The 15974-nt window shown below is 39.8% G+C and overlaps 1 protein-coding gene across 3 annotated transcripts in view; it reads left to right on the forward strand.

The window, feature by feature from the left end:
* The first annotated feature begins 1913 nt into the window (after nt 1-1913).
* The window catches only part of LOC117414028 (ribosomal protein S6 kinase alpha-1-like), a 54802-nt gene continuing 40741 nt past the window's right edge, over nt 1914-15974 (forward strand). The window contains exons 1-2 of one of the 3 annotated variants that reach the window (XM_058999362.1): nt 1914-2663; nt 9402-9440. In XM_058999362.1, coding sequence (XP_058855345.1) covers nt 2601-2663; nt 9402-9440 — 102 coding nt within the window. In that variant the 5' untranslated portion in view covers nt 1914-2600. The remainder of the gene's footprint in view (nt 2664-9401; nt 9441-15974) is intronic. The other 2 variants (XM_058999363.1, XM_058999365.1) reach the window with 2 other exon arrangements.

Here is a 15974-nt window from a genome sequence, read left to right on the forward strand (position 1 = left end):
TGTCTCCTATCTCCGCTGGGACAGAACCTCAACTGAAATCAGAGCTTTTATTTGTACATCGTGTAAATAAAAGTGCTGAAATTCACACATCTCAGTTCTCTGTGTCTACCTTGGGAACTGTCAGAGTTCAGGCTGCCATATCAGTCCTCCGTGCTTCATTGTGGGAGCTTCTTCAATCTAAAGCAGTCAATATATACTGAGGGCCCTATGAGGCAAGTACAAAGACACATATCCTATATAAACAAGAAAGAAGAAACAACATAGTTTGATTGGCCTGTAATATTGATTGTGTGGCTATGGGGATGAAATAAGACTGCCATTGTATCGCAGTCTGAGCCATTGTAATTAGAGCATCTTAGCTTGCTACCAATATACTTTGGCAAAATAAACGCCCATTAAAATGTGGAATAGATCAAACTTCTATGCAATGGGAGTCTTATTTCCATCCCAGCTGAGTTCAGAATTAGAAGAGAACTTGTTCTCTTGTGGTATACTGTAGAGCCTATCTAGATGGCCCTTATTAAAGATTAGGGTGATATAAGAACAAAACAAATGTATTAAATGAAAGGCGGCCATTTGGCCCATTAATGTTTACCCAGTTCTTTGTCAAGTCAGGTCTGAAAGGACCCCAATGATTCAGCATCAACAATGTGGTCTGGTAACCCATGGTAACCCCTTCCACACCCTCACCACTCTGTGTAAAGAAGGGTCTCCTACCTGCCTGTTATAAAAATGATGATTATAGCATAACAAGGTGTTTTAAAGCTTATTGAAGGTATGGTGAGAATGTAAGAATTGATGAGCAGGCTGTAATGCTAATGCACCCGTCCTGACTGGAATCGACGAGGCAAAGCGTCTGCAGTGTTCATTGTTCTAATCTTGTAAGATTAAGCTTCTTTCACCATGAGCTCCCGACCCTCTCAGTACTGCTTGTGATTTGACAGTTGCAATTGAAACTTGCTCCAGCCCTCTTTTTTCCCATGTTTGGTGTGTGTTAATGGGGTTTACTGTGCAGTTCCTGGAAGACAGAAACACAACATCAACACACTGAGGTATTAGGAGTTCTTTGTATATCTCTCATGGAGGTCTCTGAGTCCATTGTTGATTGCTGTGTTTGTTGTGTACCTAAGTGGCAGAAGCAGAACCAGTCAGTAACTGAACAGTAATTATAGGGATAGGATTTTAAAGTGGGCTGTGTGATTATTTTATTAGATGGGCATGTATTTTGCTTTTGGCAGTGTGGGCTTTTGGTTTAGCATAATGTGCCAAAGGTTCATATTTCTTTAAGGTGGTATTTGTAGGTTGTTATATGATACATATTTGTCTTTGCAAATAGTACAGATTCTTAGCTAGTGATAACATACACTTCCTGGCCACTTTATAAGGACCTGTAGCTAATATGGGGTCAGCCCACAGCCTACTATCATGCCTGGTAGGCTGTTTGCACAGTGCTGCTGGAAGTGTATGTCCCAACACATGATCAACCTAATTTGCATTTATAATTAAGAGCTATGCCAAATCCAGTTGGGTAGACAGGTCCTAATAAAGTGGCCATAACGTTTCCTAGCAGTAAGATTAGCTGGCCACAGTATTAATATGCCAGCACACTGTTACTGCAATTGGTTACCAGTATGTATTGGTTTAATAGCATTTCAAACCATTGGCGTGTCAAAATACCATTTTACTAATAGCTCAAAGCATTGTAGCTGCCTTTGTGCTATCATGGACTCCATCGGAGTTGTGATGCATCGGCATTGAACATATAGGTTGTTTTTGTGAATGTATCTTTTCAATTGCAGACTGGTAATACGCACTCATAGTCAGTTGTTGATTGTACCACTGTGCTAATTGTGGTAATAAACCAATTCAAGGTAGATAATTGAATTTAAAAAACCTTTTTCAAAGTAATGTATCCAGCAGACCAGAAAAGGTTTGCAGTTTCTCCTGAAGAGGGCGACCTTGGCGGCACAGCGTTACATCAAGGGGGCTGGGTTTAGCGGTGCACGGGTCTGTCACTACTTGCTGCTGAATGCAGTTCGGAGCGCCACGGAGAGACGCTTTTAGGCGGCACGGGGGGACTGGGTTGGAAGCAGAACCCCGATGAATAAGCTTGGTTAGGATACAGAACGCACTAGTCTGTGGGGAGTCGCGTATTGCAGGGAAATTCTGCGGACAGTGGGTTAAGAATTTAAGAAGAAAAGGCTAGCTAGGGATTTAAGGTAGAGAGTTTCTTATCAGTGCATGTGCTGTGCAATCAGTTAAAAAAAAAAACCTGCCTGTACCTGCAAGGGAGAGGCAACCTAAAGCGGGGAAAGTGCGGGATAAGCAGCGAGGTTACACGGGTGAATTTGCCAGAGCATCGCTGAGTTAAAGGGGGAGACGCCAGCGTCGTTCATACACAGGGATTATTATTATTATTATTATTATTATTATTATTATTATTATTTGTAAACGACTGAATTGTGGGTTTGCGACCATCACGGTTGCAGGATCCGAAGGGCACCTCCTCGTACAAGCTGTAAGGTATCGTTGTTTGGGCAGCTGGAAATCTCGCTCGATTGCAGACGTTTCCGTGATCCTAGCTGTAGATACCGCTCAAGATGCCTCTTGCACAGCTAGCAGACCCCTGGCCCAAAATGGAGCTCATCCATCTGGAAACTGAGGTAAGGCAAAATACAGGTCACACATACGCTAAATCATTTTTGTATTATTATTATTATTATTATTATTTTTAAATACGTTTAAAATGTAGCACGCTTATTGGAATGGTCACCTGGATACAGGTAAGCTACATGTGCAATGGCAGAGCCACACACGGCATAAACATTTTGCGAAGTGTATTTTGTTGAATCCTAAACCGAAAGTCCATTTGGCAGTGTGTGTTTGGCTGTAGTCTGCCGGGTGAGGAGGGGGGACAATATGTGGTTTCTAGTATAGCTTGCGCAACAAAGCTATACCAGAAACCACATATTGTGTAGTTTTAACGAACTCAGTGGGGACCTTTATTTAATTATTTATTTTAAACACCTGGAGAAATGCAGTTATGAGTGTGCGATTGGAATTGAAGACTGGAACTGTTTCAGTCTGCAGTATACTACCATACACACTGTACTGAGCGAAAGAAAAGCATTGTGCATTATACATATGTTAGGAATGTGCCTTCTGAATGTACCGGAGGGGTCTTTTACATCTCCTAACATGTTACAAACGTGCCTTTCAAAAGCGCGTACAGTCGCTCCTTGTCAGATAATTGTAACATTGTGATATGATTTCAGAAGTAAGATATTAAATGCAAGTCTCTACTACTAAGTTCCCATCTATAAAAAATATATTTGGCATTTCACAAGAGAAAACATGGCATGTGTTTTTGAACTGTCATTTACATTTATTTATACAGCGCCTCATAACCACAGTATCTCAAAGCGCTTTACATATCGGTTAAACGGACCAAAAGCATGTAGTATCAAACAGTAAGAATATACAAAAGTAAATATAGTAATAATGATATCAATAATAACAAAAAATTGAAATAAAAACAATAAATTAATATGAACGACCGATAAAGCACAATGTCTAAAAACAGAAATAAACAAAGCAGAAACAATTATGTTTGAGTCAGAATCATTTTGCAATACACAACTTGCTGTGTGACTTGTTTACCTGCAGTAAAGCTACAAGTATGAGTAAAAAGGAAAAAGTTGCAAAAATGAAAGATGTGTGTGGTCTTTTCCCCAGGTAAGCCCAAACTGAACAGCGACTATATATGTTGAGGATTTCTTGTAGGGCTGCAAGCAATGTAGGTAGTTAGTATAGTTTACTGTATCTCCTTCTTTTTTGATACTGCATGCATTTGGTCTGTTTAACCGACATGTGCATTGTTTTGAGATACTGTGGTATGAAAGGGCCTATAGAAATAAAATTAATTGAAATTGTAGTTCAAAAACAAATGGTGACTCACATGTTTGCTCTTGTGAAATGGCAAATATATAGTGGTAGCCTCTGCAAAGATTAATTATGACGGTCTGTTTAAAATCACAGTAAAGAGCTGGTTCGATTTTTTTACAGTTGTTTGGCATGAGCACATTACATATTTACATATTGTTTTAGTCGAGACTTGCGTTTAGGGTAATATCTTACTTTTGAAGAACAATCCTATCGCAGTGTTTCAGTTTCCTGACCATGTGTGGCTGTAAGCACTTTTGAAAGTTTGCAACATTAAATGAGATGTAAAAACAGACCATTGTTTATAATGCAGTTTATGGTACAGCACTTAAGTTTTCTGTTGGTTTGCCGTTATCAAAATCATAGCCCACTGTTGGTGATGGAAATAAGACTCCTATTCCATAAACAGCTTCACCCATTCTAAGTTTTTCTGTGAGCTTACACAGTGTGCAGGTAACAAGCTCAGGTGTGTCTTATTAAACTTACAGTAGTAAAACCAGGTATGGATGAACATGCTGTGCAATGGGAGCCTCATTTCCATCCCTGTCTTGGAGAAAGGTGGTCTCCAGTATGGCTGAACTTGGCTGTTGAAAGGCCACAAAACTGTGACATCCTCGCTTCTGGTGTCCACGTTGGCATGGAAACCGTGAATGCTTGGAGATCTCTGAAATGATCCGAATTGATTTGAGTAATCTGGTGGAGATCTGCATAGGGACCGGTACACTGCAAGGCGATACTGTGGGTGGTGGTGAGTGAATGCTGCAGAGATTAGAATGATCAAAGTTCATTCAGTATCCAGGAGTTTATTGGACAGTAATATTTATTGGCAGGCTTGCTGGTAATTTGTCTCTCTGCCAGGTTATTTTCTGGCGAGTCACTCCCACTGCAAGTCAGTTTGAGTCAGTTTGATCAATGACAGCCAACTGGGTGTGTTCAATACCTGAAAATCGTATTGTGTGTTTAATGCAGAAAGATGTCTAAACTACAACTGTCTTCTAATCAAAGCTATTGCTTTCACGGGATAAATGGGCGTCTACACACAGTGCAATGGTGCAACACTTAAAAGGTGTCCCTCCCTTTTAACCTCTTGAAGAAAAGGGACCCTTTCTGACTGCTAAACCCTGACACTGCTGGGAATCTCTGTGCTGTATGGACCTGTCTCTGCTTGGATATAAAGGTTTCTAATACTTTTACATGAAGCATAGCCATTCACTCCATTAAGGATATATTGTGCTGTAGGTAGACATGTGTAACGTTTGTATTCAGCAGCATGCTGCTGAAAAAATATTATATTCCAGACCATGTCCAGCTTGCATGCTGTACGTTTACAGTACTTCCAAAAAACCAGATGGAAATCATTCTCAGAATTACTTGCACTGTTTATGCGCAGCCAGGGATAAACTATAGAATATAGTAATATTAATGCAAGGTATCATATTCTAGGATAACATTTAACTTGAATCCTGAAACACGTGCTCAACCTTTTAGCCACACAGAGCTGAAGAAGTTGACTTCATTAAGCTACAGGCACGTATTCTATGCACAAGTGAAATGGCCAATTACAGAAATGTTGTATCGCGTACATGCTGGAAATTGCCATTGCTGCTGACAATGTCTAGAATCCAGGTAGCGGTAATGAAACACTTTCCTGTGTAATTGTCACTTCTTTTGATAACAGCAGTACAAATGGCTTTTTTTAATGACTTTTTTCAAATGCAGCCTTCCCAGTCTTGCTGTTTATTTATTTATTTAAATGTGTGCGTTTAGTGCTCCTTAAAGGAGAGGGGAAACGCTGGCTATAGCCAGGGACAATCCTTACACAGCTCTGCGAGTGTAGCTCAGTTCTGACCTGAACTCCCCAGTCCTGGGTCTTTCCCAAGCAGTACCTGAAAATGTTTGCTGGTGTTGCGATCTTCAATAATGATCTTGCTTATAACAAAGAAACTATTTATTTGCTGATGCATTTTTTAATTCTGTTTATAAAATACTCTTAAGTACCCCCCACCCCCCCGAAGAGTCTGCCCAGACAGTTGAGCTGCATCATGGGCAGCAGTGTGGAGTAGTGGTTAGGACTCTGGACTCTTGACCGGAGGGTTGTGGGTTCAATCCCCAGTGGGGGACACTGCTGTTGTACCCTTGGGCAAGGTACTTTACCTAGATTGCTCCAGTAATAACCCAACTGTATAAATGGGTAATTGTATGTAAAAATAATGTGATATCTGTAAAATGTGAAATAATGTATAATGTGATATGTTGTAACAATTGTAAGTTGCCCTGGATAAGGGCGTCTGCTAAGAAATAAATAATAATAATAATAATTTTCAGTAAGCATGGTGTTCTAGAAAACCTAAGCTGCCTAGTGCAGTCGTCAGGCACTGTGGTTAGAATACTTACAACCCCACCATCGTCCTTCTAAAGAGCTGAGCATTCGTTTTGTTTATCTCATGCAGGAAGGATATGGTAAAGTGGTCAGAGCAATGTAATACATTGCTTACTCTAGTCTTTATTTTGGGTGTAACTTAAAGCGATACTTTATCTATATTTCATATTGATTTTTCCTGTTTCTGCTTAGATTAGTATGTGCCATTCTTGCACACTATTGTAGCACAGATTGCTACTGAAGGAACTCAACACATTTCCTGAAGTAAGGAGGGGACACATATCAGTGTTGCACGTACTTCAGTACATGGCGCAGTGTTGTGCTTATATGCTTCCCCATCTCGTCAGATAATCAGCAATGAGGAGCCTTTTCAGAGTAAATATTTGAACATTAAGCATAGCAAATAACGATCTCAACTGAATCAACAATTGAGATATTTAACAAGTGCAAAATGAAATCTTAGCAAAATGTAGATATTAAAGGTGTGTCACTTTGCTCCTATGGGGGAGAAATCCACAATTGGGCCAACAGATGTTATTGCAATGTTGAGGTTTCATTATGGCATTGGAAATCTGTATGTGACTTTGTAATATTAATATTACATACATTATATATTAATATTACAAATCATCTCATGTGCCTTAGGCACAGTTCTGCTGAGTACAGTTTATCACGTAAAAGGCTGTTTTGCTCGGCTCATTGAATCCAGTCTGCACATGGCATTTTCCTAAATTAATTTTTTGCCCTATAATATGTGCATATATATACTTTTCTCTTCCCCTCAATTGTAGTTATTTCCTCAATTAACTAGAATTTGTGTTAATTGCATCCACAGGGTTCATTATCCGCCTTTTAGATGCTCTCAAGTCTCGACTAAAATCTTTGTCTATGTTAAACTCTTTGGAGAGGGATATTAAAATGGCTCCTAGGTATTAAATCTGTCCTTTGCTGTAGGCACTGTAGCAGGGAGGTGAAGCAGCTCAGCAGTGTTTAATTTAGACCTAACAAATGATATACTGCTCGCAAACCTCAAATAAAACGCAGTGTTCGATTGTATCATTCCATTCTGTCTTGGTTGTACCAAGCGTATTGACATGAGCTGTATTATCAAACTAATCTCTGACATGCTTGTATGCTTGTCATGTAAAATCAGATATAGGAAATGTTCACTTTCCAATGGAGCCCAGACTTGTGCTACTGTGGCCCCAGCTGGTCCAATGAGCTTCAGCGGAATCTTGCAAGGCTGAACTTGACCTCCCAGGGGTCAGTGGTTTGCTGACATCCGCTGTTGAGCTCCTGGATATAAAGAGAGAATTGGCTTGGCGGTGGTATTGGGGAGAAAAAGGGGGTGAATAAAATAAAATAAAAAACATACATATAACATAAATGTGTAAAGTACGTCCTTTTCAGGTTGTATCTCAGTCAGTAAGTTATTCCTACAGTGTGCTTAGAGCGGCTTCAAAACAACCCCCACCCTCCAAAAAATAACTGTAGAGGAAAAGAAGTTCTGTCTAAGTAGATTACAGTCGTTCAGTTAATTAAATATCCCCAACTGAATAAACTGATCTGTGAAATTCAAATTAGTGCTGTGCTGTAGATCGCTTTTATCCCGTCAGTAATTTGTTTTTCTAATCCGTGTTCTGTGGGGAAGGGAAGATAAACGGGAACTAGGCCACGTTGGCGCAACTGGAAATGTTTCCACACCTTGATAAAGCAACAGGGCATTTAAACGGTTAGGATGGCTTTAGGCGCCATTGTAAAGATCCCACGAGCGTACATGCTGTGCCGCACAGGCACTGACACCCAGCTTAAGATGCCAAATCGATAAACTTAGCAGTCGGATTGTGCTGTTACTAGTAAAACAAAACCTTTGAATTGCAGTGACAGTACACAATTTAGTAATTGGTCCACAAAATAAATTGAGCCATAAATGATGTATAGTAAAGGAACATCTTGATCATAATGATTTGAAAGTACAGATACCTTGTCAGTTAATCCATATCTTTTGATGTAACAGTTTTCACACAGGACTGGGTGTTATGTTTTGCCGTTCTCTCACCAGATCAGTTTCAACAGCTCAGTACTTGAAGACGGTCTTCTTTCAGCACATATTATCTCCAGTTCTGAATCTGATTAGGATTGCTATTTCTACCGCAGTGTTGAAGCATTCAATCGAAATCAGCATTTATTGCGTGCTACTCTAATACATAGAGGTGTGTCGGTACTGTATGCAGTACAGTGCACTGGCCTGAAGTCATATCACCTTGAATTTTGATCTTGAAAGCTAAACTGCCTGAGTTTAGACCTCCAAAGAGAGCCTGTAAAAGGTGTCCAATCTAAAGTTAACACACTGATTGTGTTAATGTCTTTTTCTAATGAAAGAAGAAACAGATGGATGCAGCTCGTTAAGAGTTGAACCTTCATAAAGATAATGGCACCATTTGGGGTGTTGCTGTCCTTGGCTTCTCTTTACATGATGATGTACGTTCTATGGCCTGGTTACATCATACCCCCCCAGCCCCCCCCCCCCATGTGTTTTGGCACAGATGAAACATTTTCTTTTTTGTTTTTTCTTTTTCTTGAATGATCCAACCTTTTAATAGGATCATATGACCTGACCTGCAAGAGGAGCTCTCCTTTCCTTCAGTTTCCATATTTCAGCTGCAGAACTGACCTGGTGTACTGTATACAGCTACTCTGTTTTATATCCATGTTCATCTGATGCTATTGTTCCACTTTCGTTGTACTTCAAAGATCTGAACAGTAGCTGTGTATGCATGTCTATCAAAGTCACTTTTTAATTGGGGGGGTGGTTGTTCCACAGGAGGGCCCCGATATTATTGTTCACAGACAGTTGAACGGTCCAGTGTCCCATACAGTTTCTTTTAACATATTTCATAATAAAAACTTTTTACCCCCTCCCACTCTACAGGGGTAAATGTGCATTTACAAAGTTTTGGCAAGTGTTTGCTCCTGTGCTTCTCTAACACATACCTTTCCTTTACCGGTTTGCCCATTGCACAGGCTTTGTGTGGGTGGGTGGGTGTGTATCCTAAAGCCTGTTCCTTTCTCTTTACAGAATGGACAGGGCAGTGTGGAAGACGGTGTCCAACAAGAGGTAAGGCTCAATAAAAACCATTAGTGACTTGCTGGTGAAAGAACCCTGCTTCTAGTTGGTAACATACTCCTGTTTCAATGCTCTCTCTCTCTCTCTCTCTCTCTCTCTCTCTCTCTCTCTCTCTCTCTCTCTCTCTCTCTCTCTCTCTCTGTGCCTCTCTGCCTCCCTCTCTCTCCCTCTCTCTCTATCTCTCTGTGCCTCTCTGCCTCTCTCTCTCTCTCTCTCTCTCTCTCTCTCTCTCTCTCTCTCTCTCTCTCTCTCTCTCTCTCTGCCTCTCTCTCTGTGCCTCTCTGCCTCCCTCTCTCTCTCTCTCTCTCTCTCTCTCTCTCTTTGAACTGCATCCATCAAGACATTACGTCTTGTCCCTTGTGAAACAATTCTACTTTACTTCAGCAGCAGATATAATTCTATGTTGTTTCAAGTGTGCCGGCTGGGGCCCCCGATCTCTCTGTATTTTGTGTCAAGTGTTTTGTTTTCCTGGCTGCTCCTTTGACCGTCTGGGTTATATTACGTGCACATTGGTCTCCCTGCGAACGACGGCAGGAAGAATGTTTAAAATCCAAGTTAAAAGTGTGACGTGTGCAATAGCATTGTTTGTACATTAAACATAAAATACAGACACTTTACAAGAAGCAGGAAGTCTTTTTGTTTTTATTTATTTATTTATTTATTTTTAAGCCTTTTTACAATGTTGATATTTTAGAAACCGAATTGGCTTGGTATTAGAGACTGTACAGCTAATGCCCGGTCATCTGCCGTGTGGTAGTACCCTGCAATGGAGCTTTCTGATTGGTCGATTAAAGTTCTGAGGTTTCTAATTGGCATGAGCGATCTATTGCTTTTAATAGCCAGTATTGGTGTTTTTCACAACCTGTGTCTTGATTTTCAGAAATGGACTGTCAAATCACTTTCAAATAAGTATATAATCGTGGTTGTTTGCCCTTTTAAGGGTTATACTCGGTCTACAGATCAAGATCTCGTACAGTGAATGAAGAAAACAGTAGCTGTATAGATTGCATGCTATGTGCAGTGGATAAAAGCAGCAAGTCTTGTCTCAGGGGGTAGAGGGTTATTGGCAGTGGTTAAAAGGAAAGCCGGGAAGTTGCATGAGCTCACCTTTGTATTGTTTTCAGTGCAGCCCTTTAATTAAAGTGTTCTGATGAGGCTTCTATGGCAGGAGGCTGGCTTTGTTTTTCTCTCGTTCTCAAAACATGAGTGCTGGTTTTCTAACGGTCTACATTTTTAAATAGAAAGTAGTTTCAGATATAATTTTCATTGATTTTTTTTTTTTTTTGTGATGTTTTGCAATCATGCTGACTGGCTCTGTTGCTTCAATATTGACTGCTCATCTTTCTCTAGGTCTGTCTCTACCTACCTCCTGAGATTGTTTGAGCTTGTCTGGACGATCCTAATGGTCTGGCACCGAACAGACTTGATCATTCCATTCAAGTCATGCGACAAGCGGAACTATTAAATCTGCTGGCCCTCTCTCTGATACAGCCATATGCATATTATCTTTGTTGTATCAAATGGCTTGTATGATTATAGCTTGTATCAAAGGCAATAATTAAGATAAGTCGAACTGTGTTTAATACAAAATATATTGCATGGTTTGCTGTGCAATGGTCATTTTATCTTGTTACACAACATACAAAGTATAACCCCTCAGAACATATTGTGCTGTGAACAGCAAAGCATAATAACAAACGTGCATAACGTGCTGCATAGTGGGGCTTTAATTTACCATTCTCCCCCCATTGGGCAGCAGTGTGGAGTAGTGGTTAGGGCTCTGGACTCTTGACCGGAGGGTTGTGGGTTCAATCCCAGTTTGGGGACACTGCTGCTGTACCCTTGAGCAAGGTACTTTACCTAGATTGCTCCAGTAAAAACCCAACTGTATAAATGGGTAATTGTATGTAAAAAATAATGTGTTAAAAAAATTATGTAATATCTTGTAACAATTGTAAGTTGCCCTGGATAAGGGCGTCTGCTAAGAAATAAATAATAATAATTAGTAAAAAAATTATGCATTCAGCATTCCCCGAAAACCCATTCCAAATGTGATTGGATTTCTCACTGTGTGGGCTTGTTGAGAAGCAAGGGACTGCTGTACGCAGAGTATTATTATTATTATTATTATTTGTTTATTTAGCAGACGCCTTTATCCAAGGCAACTTACAGAGACTAGGGTGTGTGAACTATGCATCAGCTGCAGAGTCACTTAAAATTACATCTCACCCGAAAGACGGAGCACAAGGAGGTTAAGTGACTTGCTCAGGGTTACACAGTGAGTCAGTGGCTGAGCTGGGATTTGAACCAGGGACCTCCTGGTTATAAGCCTTTTTCTTTAACCACTGGACCACACAGCCTCCACAGAGTAGCCGGGATGGAAGCTGTTAGATAAGGGAAATATGTACAGTGTGCTGTAGAGATCTGAAGGCTCTTGAAGGATTTCTTTGGTAATTAAAAACAAATATTAGCTGTGGCTGGTGTTCATTTTCTAACACCCAGTTAAAGCACCGTAATGATTTGTCCATTTAAAGCCTTTCTGCCTTTTCATTCTTTCAAAGACATTACCTTGGAAGCCCCAGAATAATAAGTCTTATTGGTGCGGCATAATGCATGAAGACTCGCACAGAGTGTTCTTGGTGTATCTTTGTTTTATGGAATTCATTCTTCTGTTGATTCCCCCACTGAGATACGTTTAGTGGCACTAAGTGGCTCTCCTGGTGACGGAAAAAACGAATTTAAAAGCAGACTTTTTTATTTCAATTCAGTGGTTCCACTGCAGACAGCCATTTGCACAGGGGGTTAAACAGAGGTTTTAATCCAGCTTTAATAATTCAGCAGTCCAGATAATGCCAAGCATTTTCATAGTCTAGGGACCCAGCAGTCTGTGTCTTTTGGATACAGCCAGAAGGAGTGGTCAGCAATAATGTATTTATAGACCTTCTTATCAATCATTTATAAGCTATCCTTAATCTAAAGCGTTGCCAATCTTCCATTTGCCTTGCAGTAACTGTATATTATCGCTCTGTGCGGAATGCTTCCAGTTTGTTAATCGCAAACAGAACCCGAACAAACCTGATTTTGTGTTTCCAACTGTCAAATGCAATGAAGATCTAGTGTTGCAATGACTTTGAAGGTTTGTCGGCTACAGGAAAACCATTCAGTTCTATTGTGGGGGAAACGGCTTCATTAGTGAGGTATTATTGGCATTGGAAAGATATTAATGTTTAGAGATGTTCAGTGCGGCTTCACGTTTGTGGGAACACTTCACATTCCTTGTACACTGCAATTCTTGAACAAAGAAGGAAAAAAAATACAAATACTCAATCTAGCGTTTACAACTGCATGCCTGTCTCAATCATTTTGGTTGTGAATGCCTTCAAAAACCAAAACCACATGCAGACACGTTTACTACTGTTTCTATTGGTATGTCAGCGGTCATTCAAGCACATTCAGTCATTCTGCTTTGGAGTGCTGGTTTAGCTTCAGTGGATAAAGTAATATATTCTTATTATATCATAGATTGATCTATGATAGGCCTGCTTTCAAAGTTTAAAAGGGGAGAGGGAGGGGTGCTTTGAACTGTTTTGAAAAGCTAATCTCCTCAAAGGTTCACATTTTTCTTGCACTTCCTCATTGCAATAATGCTCTCCATGGTTACCAGTCTCGTCCCTCGGCCCTCTCGTGACGTCTATAGGGGTCCAAAAAAATTAAATCAATGTGATTCAATTGACACACACAAATCGTGTAGCTATTCCTAGCAAATCAAAAAGCCAAGTTTCAAAATGTCTAATTTCTTGATAAGTGTGCATGGTAGACTCCCAACTGACAAAATTTGAATAATATGAGTAATGGCATTGCTTATGTATTTTTAAATTAAAACATGACTTATTAAAGTATTAACAGTTGACACTGTATCTTGTGGTATAAGAGCCCTCTTGTCGAAAGAAGACGCTCTAATACCATAGGAGACTGGGTCAACAGTTAATATTATAGACAAATGAACCTGCATTCAGAATTGCTGTGAGGGGTCAAACTAAATGGATGATGTTGATAGCATTACAATGTTAAATGAACACTGAAAGCTTGTGCTACATGACATGAAGCCCAATGGCGGATGTTTTGAAACTGGGTTCTCAAAAAGCAAAATGCAGTAGACAGCAGGCATTACCTGGTCTAAATGATCTATAGTACACATCATCATTTTAAATGGAGTTCTGCTGTAGACGTGCACCATGTGAGTGAGGCAGTGGTGGCTTTGCAAAGCTGGTCATTGGCTTGTCCTGAGTACAGTATAGTATCACATGTGAATTCCAGGCTATCGAGGTAGTAGAAATGTGTCGAAAGAGAAGCCTCTGACACAAATATTTTTCTGTGCCTTAAGCAGTGACGAATGGGAAGACGGATCACTGAAGCCGGTCCAGTTGACACTGTGAATACGTTAAAATCGACTGCCTGGAAGGTTACTGCTGCTGCTGGTGCATTGTCATTGTTGCTCATGAAAGCAACAAAGTGTAACAGCATTACAGATCAGGCCTGTAGAGTGAAAAACGATGATTATCTATCGTTCACTTCAACCTCAACACATATATATACGTTTATATATATATATATATATATATATATATATATATATATATATATATATACACACACACACACAGTATAGATAGATATAGACATATATGATCTGTTAAAGCATGACATCCAAATGATGATGCTTTAGGAAATAATATACCCGCTCCAGACAATAAGTGATTGTAATGAGACTACAAAACAGATCCGTAAATAATTGGTGCAATGTAATTGAATTTCAAATCTCATTCAGTTATCGATAACCATGGATCAATTGTAGTACACATGTAGTCTCAGCACCCTGCACTGTTGCTATCTCGAATACAGTGCAGAAAAATTATTCTTACATTTCGGCACTAACCACTGCATTCAGGTATATCATTATTGAATCATTTAGTGGACCCTAATGCTCTGATTGTGTACTGTCACTTCCTTTATTTTTTAATCTTATAGATGAATATACTCTGAGATTGTAAGAACGCTCTACTGAATGAGCAATACATTACACAATACTGTATGTGATAAGGAGCTTGGGACCTATGCCAAAATAGGAAGTAGTTCTCATATTGAGCAATTAAAATGGCACACCAAAGAATTTTTTTATTTTTTTTAAACTGTTCTACAATGCGACATGAATGCTTTTCTTATTGCCTTTTAAAACATTTTTTTTTATATACTTGCCTGCTTAATGCGTGATTATAAATTGCTTAAAACTATCCAGCATCACATAGTAGTCCTTAGTAGGGCCTTCAAAATAGATGAAAGTTCTGAAAAGCCAGATCAGGGACGTGACAAATTATTGTCTTTTGTTATAGTCTCTGCACGAAAAACACCTGCCTCACCAATCTTGAAACTCATTAAAGCTGTCCTTTTATTGAGACCCAGTACAGCGTGTAATACCAGTCTTAATTCAGTCATGCTAGATTCCTGTTCAAAGCTGGAAATAGAGACATACAGTGATTCTGCTGTCTGAAGGACCTGGTTTCATGGACAGCTCTTCATAGCAGCCATAAGGTGTATTTGAAAGCTAGGGAACAGACAGCTGATAGCTACCTTAATGTTTACATCAATTCCTAATAGCAACAGATCAACAAAACACCTGAATATTCTCGTTTAATTGCTGTGCGAAATATTTATTCACCTGCATGTGCCTCCCAGCCAAACGTTGTTGGTCTGCAGTTATTTTAGCTTACAAACGATGGATGAGAAATCAGTTGGTGACGGTACATTTTGTGTTGTGTGCACTGTAGATGTCATACATTAAATACATTACCAGGAGAGGTAAACCCACACTATTTAACCCCTGTTAACAAGCAGCAACCAACTCCTTTACACCTCATACACACTGGCATTGATTGTAATTCCCTTAGTCAACTCATTCAACACTAAACCCCCATCCACACTGATGGGTCTCTTATGCGATTTCTAATGAGTTATAATTTGTATGTAGGCTGTCTCTCACAGCTTCCCTTCACTGTCCCCTGACCCACGATGACATCTCCTGTAAGAGAAGCCCAACGCTCCATGTATAATACATGCCCCTCTGGTACTGCTCTTGCAGCAAGGATTTTGAAGTGAAAGGTCCCTCTGGGTAGCACAGCGGCAAACGCGTGCTGCGTTTCTGTGTGCTTTATTTGCTGTAGTGTCATTCACATATGAAGTGGTAGGCGAGCATTGATTTAACCTGCAGCTACAGTAATTTAAAACGTTATTTTTTTTTTTGTGTTGCCATAGAAATGTTGATAACCTTTTAATGGATATAACTGGGTCCCCTTCTGTTTTTATTTTTTTCCATATAGATTTCTAAGATGCACCTCGGTTTAAACCGGCGCTTCCTTGTAGATAGTATGCTGTTTTATGACAAAGCAAAACCCAGGCAATTTCCAAATAAAATTGCATATCAGCATTAAAGTCAAATCCACTGCATAAAGGGGACCAGCATTGCTCAGT

The sequence above is a fragment of the Acipenser ruthenus genome, chromosome 25, assembly GCF_902713425.1.
Source record: "Acipenser ruthenus chromosome 25, fAciRut3.2 maternal haplotype, whole genome shotgun sequence".
NCBI lineage: Eukaryota > Metazoa > Chordata > Actinopteri > Acipenseriformes > Acipenseridae > Acipenser > Acipenser ruthenus.